We start from the raw sequence: 15,794 nt of genomic DNA, 5'->3' as shown, positions 1-15,794 counted from the left end.
GGTAGGGCATCGGGCCCATTATCCAAAGGTTGCAGGATTAGTCTCTGCTGTTGGCGAGTCGTCTTTTCATCTACTTTATTTTCTTCCCATCTATATCACAATTACTACAGGACACTTAAGACTGTACAATTAACATCCCCTATACCTTTCTTGGCTTCATTATCTGCTGGTTTTCATTAAGGTTGTGTCAAACAAAAAAACGAGCCCTCAAAATTCCCTTCTTTCATACACCTCGCAAGGCAACACATTAGCTATGAGGGATGCCATAAAATTTTATTCTGGTATTTTACATGCCAAAGCCATGATCTGGTTATGAGGCGTGCCCTAGTAAAGGACTCAGGATTGATCCTGACCACCTGGCATTCCTTAACATACATCTACATTCAAGTACACGAAGCACTTGCACATTTTCCAGCACCAATAAAATGCAGCCGACACATCCAAGATCCCACCCACAACCATAAGCTCAACACAATGCAACAGGTTATACACATAAGCTATTCATTCAGAACAACACAGATGGTGGCGTTTGTTTTTACGACATGAAAAACTAAGGAAAATGTTACGTTTGTGTGTGATGTGGAAGTTCATGCCAATTCCGCTACAGTAAAGACTAAACATTACAGAGCATGGACGAATATGTATGCACAAAAATAAGTGAATCAAAATACAGAGCGCTGTGACATGATGTCATGACTGAAGCAGCGGTAGTAATAAAGGTAGTCTTGAGTTCCAACAGTGCCATGCACACATGCACGCGGTAAGAGTTTGAGAGTGCTTCCATATGATAGCGCGGAGAGGAAGGAGGCTTGTCCAGAGGTGCCATTAATTGTATTGTACACAGGCAGGCAGAAGATTAGCTCAGAACAATATAGCCATGACTTAATAATTGTTGGGGTTTTATGCCCCAGAGCCACGATATGATAATGAGGGATGCCGTAGCGGAGGGCTCGGGAATTTTGGACCACAGGGGGTTCTTTAATATGCACCTCAATCTAAGCACACAGGCCTCTAGAATTTCACCTCTATTGAAATGTGGCCGCCAAAGATAGGATTCGATCCCGCAACCTTCAGGACAGATGTCAAGCACCACAACCACTATAACACAGTGAGGGGTATAGCCATGACTTCACACAAGAGGAATCAACACAGCCATCTACAGCACTAGGCGTGGCACCAGCTGCTAATATATGTAACTTAGCATTGGCCTTACCTAACCTAAACTAAAATAATCGGCACTGACATAAAAATTTTGCATCTTGTTTTTTCTGTTGTAAAAAGAGGCTTATGACCCACTCATCATGGCTGGAAACCTCATTTGCTCAAGCCCGTGATGGTTAACTATTCGGAGACATTTTTATAGTGGCCAGTCGCAGTTTTGGTCTAAGAGAGCACTGAGAGAGGCGGGAGTCAGCGTGGTTTGTTCGTAAGCACAGCTGGCCATGTGAGCACACAATACAGCGACACATGCGCCGCATTACGGCATGGCGTGCACGTGAGCACCAAGGTTGACAACTGCGACAGAGAGCATACACAAGGAGCACAGCACTCAACACAAACTCGTGACATAGGTGGTTGCTTACATTAAAAACAAAGTTGACGCCAATGTCATGAAGTCCTCCATTTTATGTGCTCAGTTACACGGCATACACTCTAAAATTCATTTTAAATGAGTCTTAGGATATATTAGCTGTTGATATATTGTAGATGATACATGTGTGTCCACACAAATCTATCTGACAAGTTATCTCACCTTCAAAATGTTGCATCAGTGCTCCTTTAAACTTATAACTTCCAGCAAAAACTGCAGAGCAGAGGTTGAGATGGGCACATGAGAAAATTTCTACTTATGTAATTTAATGTATTTTTATAGTATAGTGTTTTTATACAATGATGCAAAGTTGAGCACCGTAATGCACTGTAATGAATTTGGCACTTTCGCACACCCATAACAGATATGTTTTTTTAACTAAGTATTAATAGCTCAAGGATTCATAAAAGCACACAGTTTACTCAGCAGTTCACAGCAGCACAGATTGAAAGGACAATGTTTAGCAATGCTTTTGTAAACACTGGTCGGTCGTACAGTGGCTGTGTGATCAGTTGCAAATGCAACGAGAAACAAAAATGTGTACAGATTGAGTTTGATCTAAATGTCATGGCATTATATGGCAGCTTACTGCTCCCAATACATTAGTACAGTGTAATAAATATTTACAATAACAAATTATGGATGGGAAATCTTATCACACCGTGCTTATCTGACAAACAGAGCTCAGACACTCATGAACACTGAAAGCTTCAGCATCAATATTACATGGGTAAGCTCCACCCTTTCGTTGTAGTTTCATCTGGCAAACATCAGACCATAAGAATGAATGGCAGAGCTTTCATAGCCACTTCTAGAATTGTTTAATTCCTTGATAGAACAGCAGCTTGGGCTAGTTCGTGATTTAGCATTGACATATTTGCACAGCGCAAAATTGAATGAGAACAGATGAGAGGACACAACACAGGTGCTCACTTCAACTAAATTTTATTAGTGAAAACGCTAGAAATATATACATAAGAGATCAACATCACAACAGTACACACCAGTGCAACCACACAACCTATTGCGTCACAGCCAGATAAGCAATTTCCTTTTTGGTGAGGGCAACTGATGGCATACTTATGCAGAGGTCACCCAGCTGTTGCATTTTATTAGCTTCTATGATCTCACGTGTAAGCTGCTCACGATGTTTTGCGAGAATGATGCAATTTTCAAAGTCCGGTTCACAACCGCAATCACTACAGTAAATGCCGAGATGACCTTGAACGGCCGTGTTTACATGATAATAATGCTCCTTTAAACGCTCTTTCAAGCATCCATCCGTTTGTCCGACATACTTCTTACCGCAAGTCAATGGGATCAAGTAAACAACACCCACTGCGCATGCCACAAACTGCCTCTCATGTTTTGTGTGCAAATGTTCCTTTGTGTGGTTTGAGCATTCACGCGCTTACAGAGCACTGATAGCTTTTCTGGAGCAGAGAACACAACCTTTACGTCTACTTTGTCGCCTATCTTTTTCAAGCTGTGCAAAATCTTATATCAGTAGGGGAGCACCGCAACTAGCTTATTATCACTGGTGGCACAGCCTGCTGGTGCTTCACCTCCCTGTTTAATGATCCTAAGCATTTTTTTCTGCTACTGACACCAGCACAAGCTCAGGGAACCCAGCACTTGCCAGGCGGGAAGCCTGCTCAAGGAAGCTACGTTTTAAAGAGTGGCCGCAAGACTTCCTAAGGGCGTTGGTGAAGCAAAGATTTGCAATGCCCTATTTTACCAGCTTTGAATGGGCTGACAGATTAGGTAGAAGTGGCTTGCTTCTTCAGGGCTCATATTGCCAGCACAGGTGATCACCAGAGATGCCTAGTTGCAAATCTATAAACCTTAACGAGGCGTCCTGCGGCAGCTCATGCGTCAGGATTAGTGGTGACAAACTCTTTAAAATGGCATAATGCATTTGAAACAGCAGCTTCAAAACCCCTACCATCACAATCAAAAAGCAATAGAAGGTTGTCGACAAAACGGAAAACTTTTACAACAGCTATATTGTTGAGGCGGCTAACAAGTAGTCAGTCATGGTAAGCAAGGAAAATGTCACTTAAAACTGGTGCTATGCATGAGCCGGTACACACACCTCTTTTTTGAATGAAAATGTGTTCATTCCATGAGGCAAAAATTGCTCTTAAAGGGACCGACAACTGCCCACAATATGAAATGAGTTGATTCCACTGATGTAAAGATTGTCCGTCGCACTGACTCAAACCAACCCTGTTTTTTTCGTGAGAGATGGATTTATATTTTTATTTCTTAATTGAAAGTCGCGAAAAATTACCTGTGGCGCCTCTGGCGGCGAAAACATGAATGATCCGATGAAGACGGCCACGTGACCGTTGATTGCTGTATGCGGTCGACGATTTTTTAGTTAGTATTGAAATATTGTTCGTTTCTTTATATTAAAAGGTATTACTCCATAATAATGTACATATAGGACTGCGTTAGTAGTATGCATTAAAGTGGCGCTGCCTTCGCGTGACGTAATGATCCCATGCTCATCAGCGCGTCTTGAGCAACTTTTCAGCGTGCTCATGCAACCGTGCACTCAGTTTCCAGGTCGCTAAGATTTTGGAGCGACATAGTTTTGCTACCTACACTTCGTCTCATAAATGACGTGCGCTGCTACTCGGTGCGGCCGTGCATATACACAGTTACGTTTTCGATTACTTGGCTTGGCTCGTGTATCGAGAGAGTAACGACGCCGGGACAAGCCATCCATGACACAGGCGCAGACAACCTTGGGCGCAGGCGCACACAACGCTGTACAAATACCGGGAAGGTGTATAAAGCCACACATCTCATTGTAACAGCTTGCTATTTTCAAAAATGGTTGGAAAGCTCAAAATAAAGGTGGTTAAGCATAGTTACAGGAACTCCTGCGAAAGCAGAAGAACGACAGCTTTCACAAGGGCTAGTGGCATCGCTATCAATTCTCAGCCTTGCTGGAGCAAGCCTCCATGCGTGTTTGGAGCCTTTCAGATCGAAAAATACTGCTTAGAAAATAACTACATGCTTTTCAGATAAACCACTGCAGCTACAAACGCTACAAAGGGTGAGCTTCCTGTCACGCCATAAAAAACTGTCTCGAGAAAAATCAGTTGTCGGTCCCTTTAAGTAAAAAACCAAGGAGCTCAAGAAAACTTCAGACCGAAACAGCCACAGCATTCTGGATAGCAGCTGAGCCAAAGTTGTCAATACAGTCCTCAATGCACCGTAGTAACGTGTCGTGCGGTAAAGGGTAGTACAAGTGCTTGATGCCACAAGGACACAAGAACACAAGAGGACACTTGTGACATCACATTGAGACATTATCAGGAGAACACTTGTAACACAGGAGGACACAACACAGAACAGTGCCTGTGCTGTGTCCTCTAATCTGTCCTCATTATTTTGCGCTGTGCAGGTATGTTGATGTTTAATTCCTATTATCATAGCAAAGCACTGGAAGCATTTACAGATAGCTTGCAATCGATGTCACGCATGCAGCTTGTCTTCACACCGATTAGACCTCTAAGATGGTGGCTAAAATGACGTCAGCACAAGCCATATGCAAGCCAGCTTGCATATGACGTAACACACACAACTTATCACAATGCTGCGGCTCCATTTAAAATGATGTCACTACAAGCTACCTAGCTTGCACATGACACACATACACTTGAATCACCACACTGGACTTCCAACATCGCGGCTAAAGTGATGGCTTTTATGTATGGCTTGCACTGATGTGCAAGCCACACATAAAAGGGAGCTTAGAGTATCGAATTGAGCCTGAATAGCAGAAATGTATATAAAAACCAGGGCCGATATAACGCAGCAGTTCCTCTACCTCAGTTCTACTCCGATTTTTGTCCTTCGCCACTTCTAATGGTCAATACCAATGACAATGCAGACAAATTATCATCATAACCCCAGGTCAAGCGCAAGAATAAAAAACATTGTAATTCTCATTACCCCAGGTGACGTTCTATTGACAGCTTGCATTGACAGATGTAGGATAGTACTCATCATCATCTGCAGACTTTTCTATGTCCACTGCACGACGGACTCTTCCAATTATCTCCCATTTATCCTATCTTGCGCGAGCTAGCTTTACTTTATTCCTGCGAACTTCCTTGTTCTGTCACCCTCAGCTGTTTCCCATCCCTTGGTATCCATTCTGTCACTTTAACTAACTGCCGCTTGCCTGTCCTACACATTACATGGCCAGCCCAGGTCCATTAAAGGGCCCCTCACCAGGTTTGACAATTTTGAGCTAACGAGCGCAATGCATACACTGGGCGTTCACGATCACGTCTGCCTAAATTTGCAACGCTACGCGCCGCGGAAATGCGTCAAATTTCAAGGTGAACGCTGCTTGCCCTTCCTCTCGCGGGCGCGCACTTTAGAGAATGAGGGGATGACGTACATGAGAAAATGGCCCTATGTAGGTGGTAGTGCTGTAACATCGCTCCTCTACGTGGACGACTGTGCTCTGACGTCGCCAGCAGTAGCACGTGACACTGTGATAATTATTTGACACGACATGTGTAGTTTGTGTAATTTGTTGCTTGAATAGATTAATAAAACTTGAGAGAATTAATGAGACACACAAAGGGAATGTGTGCGTTTTTTCATTTTTTTTCGTGAATTGTAGCGAGATGCGGGGCTAATGTGCCTCCCTTTCCCATGCGTTCGTGTCCCCGCGGTTAGCGCATCGAGCAGACGCCAGCCCTGGAAACGAAAGTAATGTTCTGACGCGTTCGAGCACTCATTATGCTCATTTATTCTACCGCGTCCAAGTAAACGTTAATGCGGCACTGGCCCATGATACCGCCACTCTCGTGCCCGTACAAATGTCTCAACTTTCATGCCCGTCCCGCAGAAACAGGCAGTACACCACAGAGAACGCTGACAAAACGCCCACGGCCACTACATAAAAAAATGGTAGCGGCCGTGCAACGCTGCTCGCGTGCTCGGGCTGACTCGGGCACGTCATGCGCACGTGACCATGCATGCGCATGACGTGTTCATGCGTATGTGTCAAGTGAAGAGGGCAGGGAAGGGACTTGGCTTGCTAAGGCTACACGGGGCGAGTGGCAAGGGTTTGAAACTCGCCTCCTCGCATCATGGTTTCGCGCCGCTACAAATTATTGTTTTTCTCAGCTCGTAATGAACCGATCTGAAAAATTCTTGGGGCATAGTGCTCTTCATTCGGCACGCAACAACTTCCAGCGTCTAACTAAAATTTGCTATGTGGCCTGGTGAGGGGCCCTTTAATGTCAACTGGGATATCGGCTACCCCATTTGTTCTCTGACCCATTCTGCCATCTTCTGATCTCTTTATGTTACACCCATAATTTTTCGTTCCTTCGCAGGCTACATAGACCTTAACATTTTCTCGTGGTTCGTTGTTATCCTGCAAGGTTCTGCCCCAAATGATAAAACTGGCAATATACAATGATTGTAAACTTTTCGTTTTGGAGGCAGCTCAGAAGAGAAATGTGGGCAAGTTGGTATGGAAGCATGGCAAATAAGGGGTGCCAACTAATGGCACACAAGCGAAGGCACAAACAAGACGACGTGCAAACAGTGGTGAATTGTCTGTCAAGATATGGGAATGCCAGCCGTATGCGCTCCAGCCCATCCTTATTCTTCGGTGAATCTCATTCACATAAGTTGGCTCCGTTGTCAGTAATTAATTGACCTAAATATATAAAACTGTAAGCATAGATTCTAAAAGCTGGTTACTATTTTGAATTCTTGTTCTTTAACCAGGTTTTGATGATTACCTTTTTTTTTCAACATATTCATTTTTGCCCATACTTTCTTGGTTTAAGTTTTCAACCTTTTCTAATTTGTCACCATCATTGCTGAAGGGCACAACGTGATCTGCAAGGTTAATGTAGGTTGCAGAGATATTCTCTGTCAATCTTTATTTCTACTTCTTGCCAATCTGGTCATATGAATACTCCTTTTAAGCATGCAGCGATTGTGGGGAAGAAAGGTGGCTATGGGGTCTTTGTAAATGGTGGCACTGAGACCATATGTTTCAAGTACTCCTTGGTGACTTCATGCTTCCAAGACTGCTGGTATCTCTACTGAGTTAAATGCATTTTCATCGGTACGAAGGGCTTCGTTGTGCAAACCAGATTTCTCAATCACTCGATCGATCACATGGCTGTGATCCATGTAAAGTACCCCTTTTTGAAGCCAGCTTGCTCTCTAGGCTGGTTAAAGTCAAGTGTTTGTCTTATCCTATTGAATATTACCTTTGTAAATAATTCGCATAATACTTACTGAAAGTAAGCTGATTGGTCTTCAAGTTTTTCGTGTGTCCTGTTTGGTGCATTAATACAATAATGCTGTTTTTCCAGCTCAATTCAGCACATTAGAGATCTTAAGACATTGCATGTAGAGTGTGGCAAGTTTTTTAAATATAAAATCTCCTCCATTCCTGATCAAACAAACTGTTATGCCGTCTTCTCTGCCCACTTTTCCACAAGGCATATCTCATATGGCCTTACTATATATCCTCACTGGTAGTAACACTTGAGAAAGTTCCCGTGCTCTATTGAACTTTGATTTCATTCGAGAATGGATGACTAATCTGTGAAGTTTACAGCTCAGAATACAAGTCTTCTGCCACCATCGCTATGTCATCAATACAGCTATCAACACTGCCCTGCTTACATTTTACTGCATGCTTATGATCTTTCCCATACAGAATTTTCTTTTAGCTTCATTTATGCTGCTGCCTTTTTTTTTAGTGCTGCTTCTATGTCAGTTATAATTCCACGTGTTCCCAAGGTCTTTCTCGTTGATCAGCTTTGATAGCTCGGAAAATTCTATTTTATTCCTTGAAGTGGTCACTTTCATCTGTTGTTTATTAAATCTTTCGTGGTTTGAGAGAGCCCACTTCTTAAATAGGTGCTCTAACTCTAAAATCAATTGCTGCTTTAGAAATGAGTGTACTTAGTTTCGTTCACTGCCTATATGTCGTTAGCTCTCCTTGTTTTAAAGCGTCACACTTGTCTCAAGGGCAATCACAAATTCATCTATTTTTTATCCCGATTATATCTATGTTGGCCTGTTTCTCAGTGATTAAATTTTGCTCTTGTTTTCCTCAGGTTGAAGGTGATCCTCGTTCTCACTAACCTACAATCGCTACATTTTACCCATTTCATATTCAGTAATGTGACACCCATCAGACTAATGTTTGACAGATTATTTGCACAGTCCACAATCGCTGCTTTAGCTGTCAAAAACGGAAAAAAAAACTCATCAGCAACTATGGCCATAACTTTACATAAAGAGAGAAAACGATGCTAGAAAGGCATGAATAACCAAGCCGCTACGTATGAGTCCTTTTATAAGCTTAAAATTCTAGCAGCTCAAAAACATAACATCTTGACACACCACAACCTGGGACTAAGTTGAGAGTGTGAGGTTACTGCAAAGCACAGAAATTTAAATAAAAGAAAATTCAATCCCAAAGGATGCACCATAAATGGTTAAATGTTTAAGGAACAGGTAATTTCTTACAAGAACATGGGTCACATTCACGAGAGCAAGACTCCAATGGGATACTGACAGAATACCCTCCGCAGGAAAGAATGAGATTGTTTTCAGAGAACAGGAGTTACTGCCCTATACAGACTTAGTTTATGCCATTTAAATGCTTCTTACAGTAAGAAAAATACATCTGAGTGGCTAAATTTTTAGTAATTTACAATTACGTGATTAAACAATCAATCTAACAGGAAAAATTGCTATATATTTAAGTGATATTTAGGAGTAAAGAGGAAAATTTAAATTGACAGTGAGAACAGAACTTGTCATAGAAGGCAAAACTCATTATTTGCATTAAGTATGCCGCACTTTACAATTTGGCCACTACGGTGGCAATCTTCACGCCCACTTCCTGGGAGTGTTTGTATTCCACTGCAATGCACAACCTGCTCCTATTCAGCCCTTCTGAAGGTCAACTGACGAATTTTAATGTCGCAAACCAAAATAGGAGCTGCGAGGGCTACTGTAGTGAATGAGAGGTGGAGAGATGTATTGAAGAGTTCTCCCAACGTCAATTTTTCCGCTGGTAATGACACAGAGTTAGTATACCATTCACAAGAGGAAACACCGCACATCCTTTAAGATGAAGACTTTCTTAGAAACTGCTGCAGATTTCTACATTTAGTCTGTGTTCTGGCACACACAGAATGATCATTTGTGCCCAATTTATTTTCAATCCTCCTTTATAAACGTCCCTCCTGCTTTTTGTACCAAGAATTATTCCATGAACGCTGGATTCGTTGCACAGTATAATATAAGCTTTTTACATATGTCGGGCCGACAGAACCACATTGCCAGAAACAAGTCAGAGAAAGAATCCAGTGCTTTGCACTAGATTCTCCACTTTCGTACCCCACTCGATTTCGGCACCCACATGAGCATGCTTATAAGCATGTGCCGTAAGTCGACCGTTGCGGCAGGCACCCACGAGTATATTTTAATAAGCAACCTGTACGGTGTGAATTAATGAGATACACGTGGCACCCGAATGTCATCACCGGTGCCGGGCTTTGCTATGCTCTGGCCCGTTTCTCAAAACACAGGTTCGTACACTGCACGGTGGAAATTTCGAACCTGTGCTCTGCAAGAAGCTAGACTCAAGCCATACAGTTATGAGCACATTCTGGACGACTCTTATCCAGTCCTCCAGCATGTGCAATTGATCAGGAAGCAGGGTCACGGCTATGCAACGTGTACACAATATAAATTGTAAGTACCTCTGCGGCTGTGAGTCGGTGTCGGTGCCGGCAGCTGGGGTGGCGGTGGCGGGATGCCGATGACCAGCTCGGTCTGGTTCTCCTCTTCGATCTTCTTCTTTAACTTGGTGAACATTGTTCACTCCTTGAAGAGGTGTGCACACTCAGAAGAAATACTGTCGGGTCACTCGGCGCATTGGCACAACAAAAAGTTGGGTCCAACCCGAAGAGACGACACTCGGTAATGAGATCGGGAATTCCTACACGCCGCTTCAGGTGAAAAGAACGCGCCTCGCAGCGATGACGCTTCAGTGAGCATCGCGGGCGAAGCAACGCTGAGAATGGTAAGCTGACGCTGTCGTCGTAACCGGTGGGACTACTGGCAGATAAGCTCCCATGGCGACTGTTCAGAGCGCAAACTGGGTATGTGGGTGATCCTCGCGCAAGCTCAGCTGGCGGCTGGGCACGGCCGCTGCCTGCATCATCGCGATCGTTCTGTTTACCGCGAACCGGAAAACGCTCGCGACGCATGCAGGAAGTTGCAATGATGATAGAGCGCTTGTTAGTACTTCGAACTGGACCTCCATCGTTGAAGCCAAGAAGTAGCATTCACGATTGGTTGCTGTCGACTACACGCTGCAATACTCCAGGCGCATTTTTGTCGTTGGCAACATCACCCCATGTTCTATGTGCGTGTGAAAGCGTGCGATAGCAGCCGACGATCGCGGATCAAGCGGAGAGGAGGCGGGGGAACTCCGGCAGAGAGACAACATTTATTAATAAAAAAGTGGTTCATTGCAAGTACCCTTCCAAAGCTTCCGGGCCTGGCCTCGGGTCGCCAGTTGGCTTCCCAGTACAGCGAGTCGCGCCTCCCACGACCACGTCGGTGTCGACTGTAGCGCGGGTCGCTCTGCTGGACAGCTGTAACTAGGTTATGTGTGCGAGTGTTGGAATATCGATCTCCGCAGGATATCTCTCCGCTATGGGCATATGATGTGAAGCTTATGCAGATTCGGAAAGGTCTGCAGGCGGCGTCAGTACCGCGCTTGGTGTCTGTTGAGGTTCTAAAGTGAGGAGGTGCCCCGATGCGGCAATGTAATCTTAGTTTTTCTAGGATGCCACGCCCCCCATCCCCCATGTGGCAGGCAGTCGTGGGGCTCGGCCGCTGAGTACTCGAGCCCACATGTGCCGGGCACCGGATTATCTCTTGATCAAAGAGGAGTTCGCTTTAGTTTGAATAGAATACGGAGTGTCAAGAAATGTGTCCAAAATTCTCAAAAATCAGCAAACTGCGATACTTGCTCGCTGCCTTCACAATTTCTTTTTTTTTTTTTTTTTGCCGCGGCAGCCATCTTAAGATGGTTAAAGAGATCATTTGGGACAGTAATTAAGAAAGTTACATTAATTATACAAAAACTTTTTCATTCGTGGAGTTAGGCAGTTATGTCAATCATGTCAAAATGGTAGAATAGAAGTTCTTCATGCGAAAAACCCATTGCAGCTTTGAGATTTCGAAAAAGCAGCCTTTAGCAAAAAAAAAAAAAGGCAAGTTGCGGCATAATAAAATTTGACGGCGAAACCGAAACCGAAGCACCGTTGAGCGCAACCAGCAGACGACCAGAATGACGTCACTGTTCAAGACAACCATTACAGAGGTGTCGTTCTTCCGCGTTCGTTAACGTTTGTGCACCATGCGCGCTATAAAATGGCAAGCGCATCCCGCACACAACGCAGTCGGTTGGTGGTCAATATAGCGACGCTCACTCATTCTGGACGTCTCAGAAGAATATGGCAGTCATTGCGCTCTTCCGCGTTTCGGTTTCGCCGCTGAATTTGCTTGAATTTCATTACTTCGCAATGAGGCCGCTTTTTCCAAATCTCAAAGCTGCAATTAGCTTTTCGAGTGAAGGACTTCAGTTCTCCCATCTGACATGACCGCCTAACTCCACCAACTGAAAAGTTATTTAATTTAGCCTTCCTAATTATGTGGAAACAGCGCCATTTTTCGCGCAGTTTCCACATAATGCATTACCAACTCGCCCAACAGTCTGTTCTTCCTAATTACTGCCCCAAATGGTGTCTTCAGCCATCTTAAGATGACTGCGACTGCAGAAGAAGTAATTGTGAAGGCATTGAACAAATATCGCATTTCCCTGATTTTTAGGATCTTGGGCCCATTTCTTGAAGCGCCCTGTGTATCACACATTATTAAGAACATTGTTCCATTACCCAACTAACTTGCACAACATTTTTAAGAAGTGGAACTAGGCACGTCTCTCTTTCAGTTCGAAGCAACTTTGAATAGTAGCAAGATATTTGCATAGCAGTAGGGTGCAACTTGCAACGTGGTTATAACTGGTACAATACGTTACGTTTTAAAAATGACTACACTTAGCGCATTTAAGCCCGTATAACACGCTTTTAAACTTCAAAAAATAATTAATTGAGGTGAAGGTAATATGTACAGTTAACCCTGAAGTGTCGCTTCGCGGCAGCGCGAATTTTCCCCGGGTGGGTGGTTTCACGGCATAGCACCCCTATGCTGCAGTGAAATTACCTTTACAGGGGTTTATATGCGCTCTAATATACATATATTCGTTCACTTCGAATACTTCGAAATTTCGAATAATCTAAATTCGTGTCGAAGCGAATTCGAATGCTGTATTATTCGTTCGATTATTCGAAGCGCCCGAATATTCGCCCATCCCTAGTTTTGAGCTATATAGTGATGGCATAGTCACATATAGTGTTTTGAGAATCCTAGCGACTGCCAAACGAACAAACACTCAGTCGTATGAGAGATCAATGCTGAGTGTTCTTTTGAAGCGAAGGTCTCCAAAATGACACTCCCTTTTCGCGTCCATGCCAGGCACAACTGCCACTTCGATGGAGCAAAAATTAACGCTAGCCAAAGTAGATGTTTCAATGGTGTTCTGGATGCCACAGAGAAAGGCTTAGGTGAGCTAGAACTAGAACCGAATAGATCTCAACGCAGGAACTGTCAGCTACTCGATGGCACAACAACAATGCAATACCATATATGATTCACCAGTATTTCAAAAATAAGAGCTGTCATCAAATAAACTGTGAACCATTGAATTAAGACCTATCTTTGACTATGTCAGTAAACAGTCATCGGTACAATTAATGCTAGGGCTGCTTGGCAACACCTCAAACCACATAAAATTCTTTCAAGAGGTCAGTGGCTAAACATAAAAAGCATTACATTCTCTATGGGAAAGCCACAGGTTTCATTTTTTTTCATGCCGTTGTGACCGATGGAGAATGCAGCAGTAAAACCAGTGAACTACTTATCGGGTAAACCTGTGCCCAGCACAGCAAAACACTCATAGTAGAATGATAACAGCAAGCACAGTCGTCGAGAGCCTGATCTACCAAGCCAACATGTTGGCTTTTCTGTGCGAGTCCTGTGATGGTTGCGTGTGTTCCAGAATGTACTTTCCTGTTCTTGTCGTGCACATAATCAGGTTAGAACAATTAAAAAACATTCGAGAATGCTCCAATACATCCAGGTGTGGCTTGTGCCAAATGATAACACATGCAAGTTTAGGTCGGTGAAACCTGGTAACATCGAAAAAGAACAACATGTACACCTGTCAATATCATGTTATGTTCGAATACTGCATCCATCATGACTAATATAGTTGTTTAAAAATAATGTAGGTTTTCCCTCTCATCTTGCTCGTGTGTGTGCTTGCTCTACGCATGAGAGAACAGCGGAGGAATGGGTCGCATTTTACAAGAACCCACTTCATTTTGCATTCTTTCAATGCTTTGTGCTTAGCTCAGATGCTACCTATATCCCACGGATAGGCCACTTGGTGCAACATACAGTTAAGAGGAATGAAAAAAGGGAATCAAATGTTACAAAATAAGCATGTAGGAGGAATGTATTCACTGAAATAATTTACATTCTCCCTGCAATCATTCTCTTAACCACCCAAATGCTATAAGGCAGATTTTCTCAACATGCATTGCTTTCCAAAACAAAACATTATACTATTGCCTTTCTCTCTAACAGCTATGCAAGAAGTAGTGGCACAGCCAGAAATTTTTTTGTAAGTGCCGTACTTTGCTGGCACGGAAGCCTCACCTCTTTGACGTACAAAGGCCAGGGGCGGGGTCATTGAGTGCTAAACATTCCAGGAGTGTTCAGACATCAGAATACCACCCATGGCTGGGAAGTAGCCACAATGTTTTTTTAGGGGCGAAGCTCCTTTGGGTGTGGGTCTGTCCCTCCTCTGTAGTATGTAGCAGTAGTAGGTAGCCACCTCTAGTTCTTGAAGTGCTCACTAGATGGCGCTGTCGTAGCCACCTCTAGTTCTCAGGAAGATCCCTAGATGGCGCGGAGGCGCTCGCTGCGTTGCAGATGCGTGTTCTAGTCCCCCCTCCCCCTCTCTCGCCTCGCGAGGCCGACGCAGGCAGCGTCTGCTAGCGAGTTTCTTGATTGAAAAAACCGACTGCTCGCGCTGCACAACCGTAATAATGATCATACTGTTATTGATGCGCTTGACCCCCCTTATGTAATAATGGCCATGCTGTTATTGATGCTTTTGTCCCCCCCTTATGTAATACCCTGAAAAGGGCCTTTAAGGGTAAATAAATGATGATGATGATATAGGCACTGGGTTTTGAACTCCAAGGTAGTGCCTGTGTGAGATTTCTCCTGTGCATGGTTAAACAATAAAAATTCACAGCATACATGTAAAATTAAAGTGAGCTGCAAGTTGCCATAACTCTCATCGACCCTTTAGTATAAACGCGCCCGATCTCACCTCGTTGATGATGTACTGGGCAGAAATCACGGAAGAGTCACATATGGCGCGTCACTGGTGGAAGGCAATCGTTCGATTTAGTGCAGCGACGTACGCTAGGGGGACCGTTGTAATAAAATCCGCTCTCTGTTGGCGCGCTTTCACTTTCGCTCGGAGTATTCACGGTTTACCGATGATTCCCTCCGGAGCTTCGCCCCACTCATCATCATTCACCCCGTGGATATGCTGTGGTTTCATTTTCCTCGAGAGGCAAATATGTGTTGCTTAACTATTTTTCTTGCACAACGTGTCATTGTTGTATCAAGAGTGCCTGCGCAAGGCCTTCCCCATCACTGTGAGAAGTTACAATTTAACACGAGAAGTTATTTATTGTGCCAAATGTAGTGTTGCATGCAAGCGGCACTTGAAATTTTACAATGAATTAGCGCACCTGTGCAAGCATGTGAGAAAATGTGCTTTTCTCTAAACAGAGCAAGTAAACAAACTCGACTGATTTGTGTTAACAAGGTGATAAAGGTGGCTGTCCTCTGAACCCTACAGATATCTCCGTGCACCTCAAAGAAAGTGAATATTTTAGCTGCAGGCCATTGAGAGGCCGTCACCTAGCAATGAGGCAGAATAAAAAAAAAAATTAACGTCAGATAT

General features: G+C 43.7%; 1 protein-coding gene across 2 annotated transcripts in view; it reads right to left on the bottom strand.

Annotated features, from left to right (window-relative positions):
* The window catches only part of LOC119391964 (golgin subfamily A member 1), a 109,224-nt gene extending 98,354 nt beyond the window's left edge, over nt 1-10,870 (bottom strand). Inside the window, exon 1 of one of the 2 annotated variants that reach the window (XM_037659609.2) lies at nt 10,375-10,870. In XM_037659609.2, coding sequence (XP_037515537.1) covers nt 10,375-10,489 — 115 coding nt within the window. In that variant the 5' untranslated portion in view covers nt 10,490-10,870. The remainder of the gene's footprint in view (nt 1-10,374) is intronic. The other variant, XM_037659613.2, reaches the window with a different exon arrangement.
* Nucleotides 10,871-15,794: the final 4,924 nt, after the last annotated feature.

This window comes from Rhipicephalus sanguineus, chromosome 1, assembly GCF_013339695.2.
Source record: "Rhipicephalus sanguineus isolate Rsan-2018 chromosome 1, BIME_Rsan_1.4, whole genome shotgun sequence".
NCBI classification, from domain to species: Eukaryota; Metazoa; Arthropoda; class Arachnida; order Ixodida; family Ixodidae; genus Rhipicephalus; species Rhipicephalus sanguineus.
The sequence above is the reverse complement of the archived record's forward strand: the minus strand, read 5'-3'. Positions and strand labels throughout refer to the sequence as shown.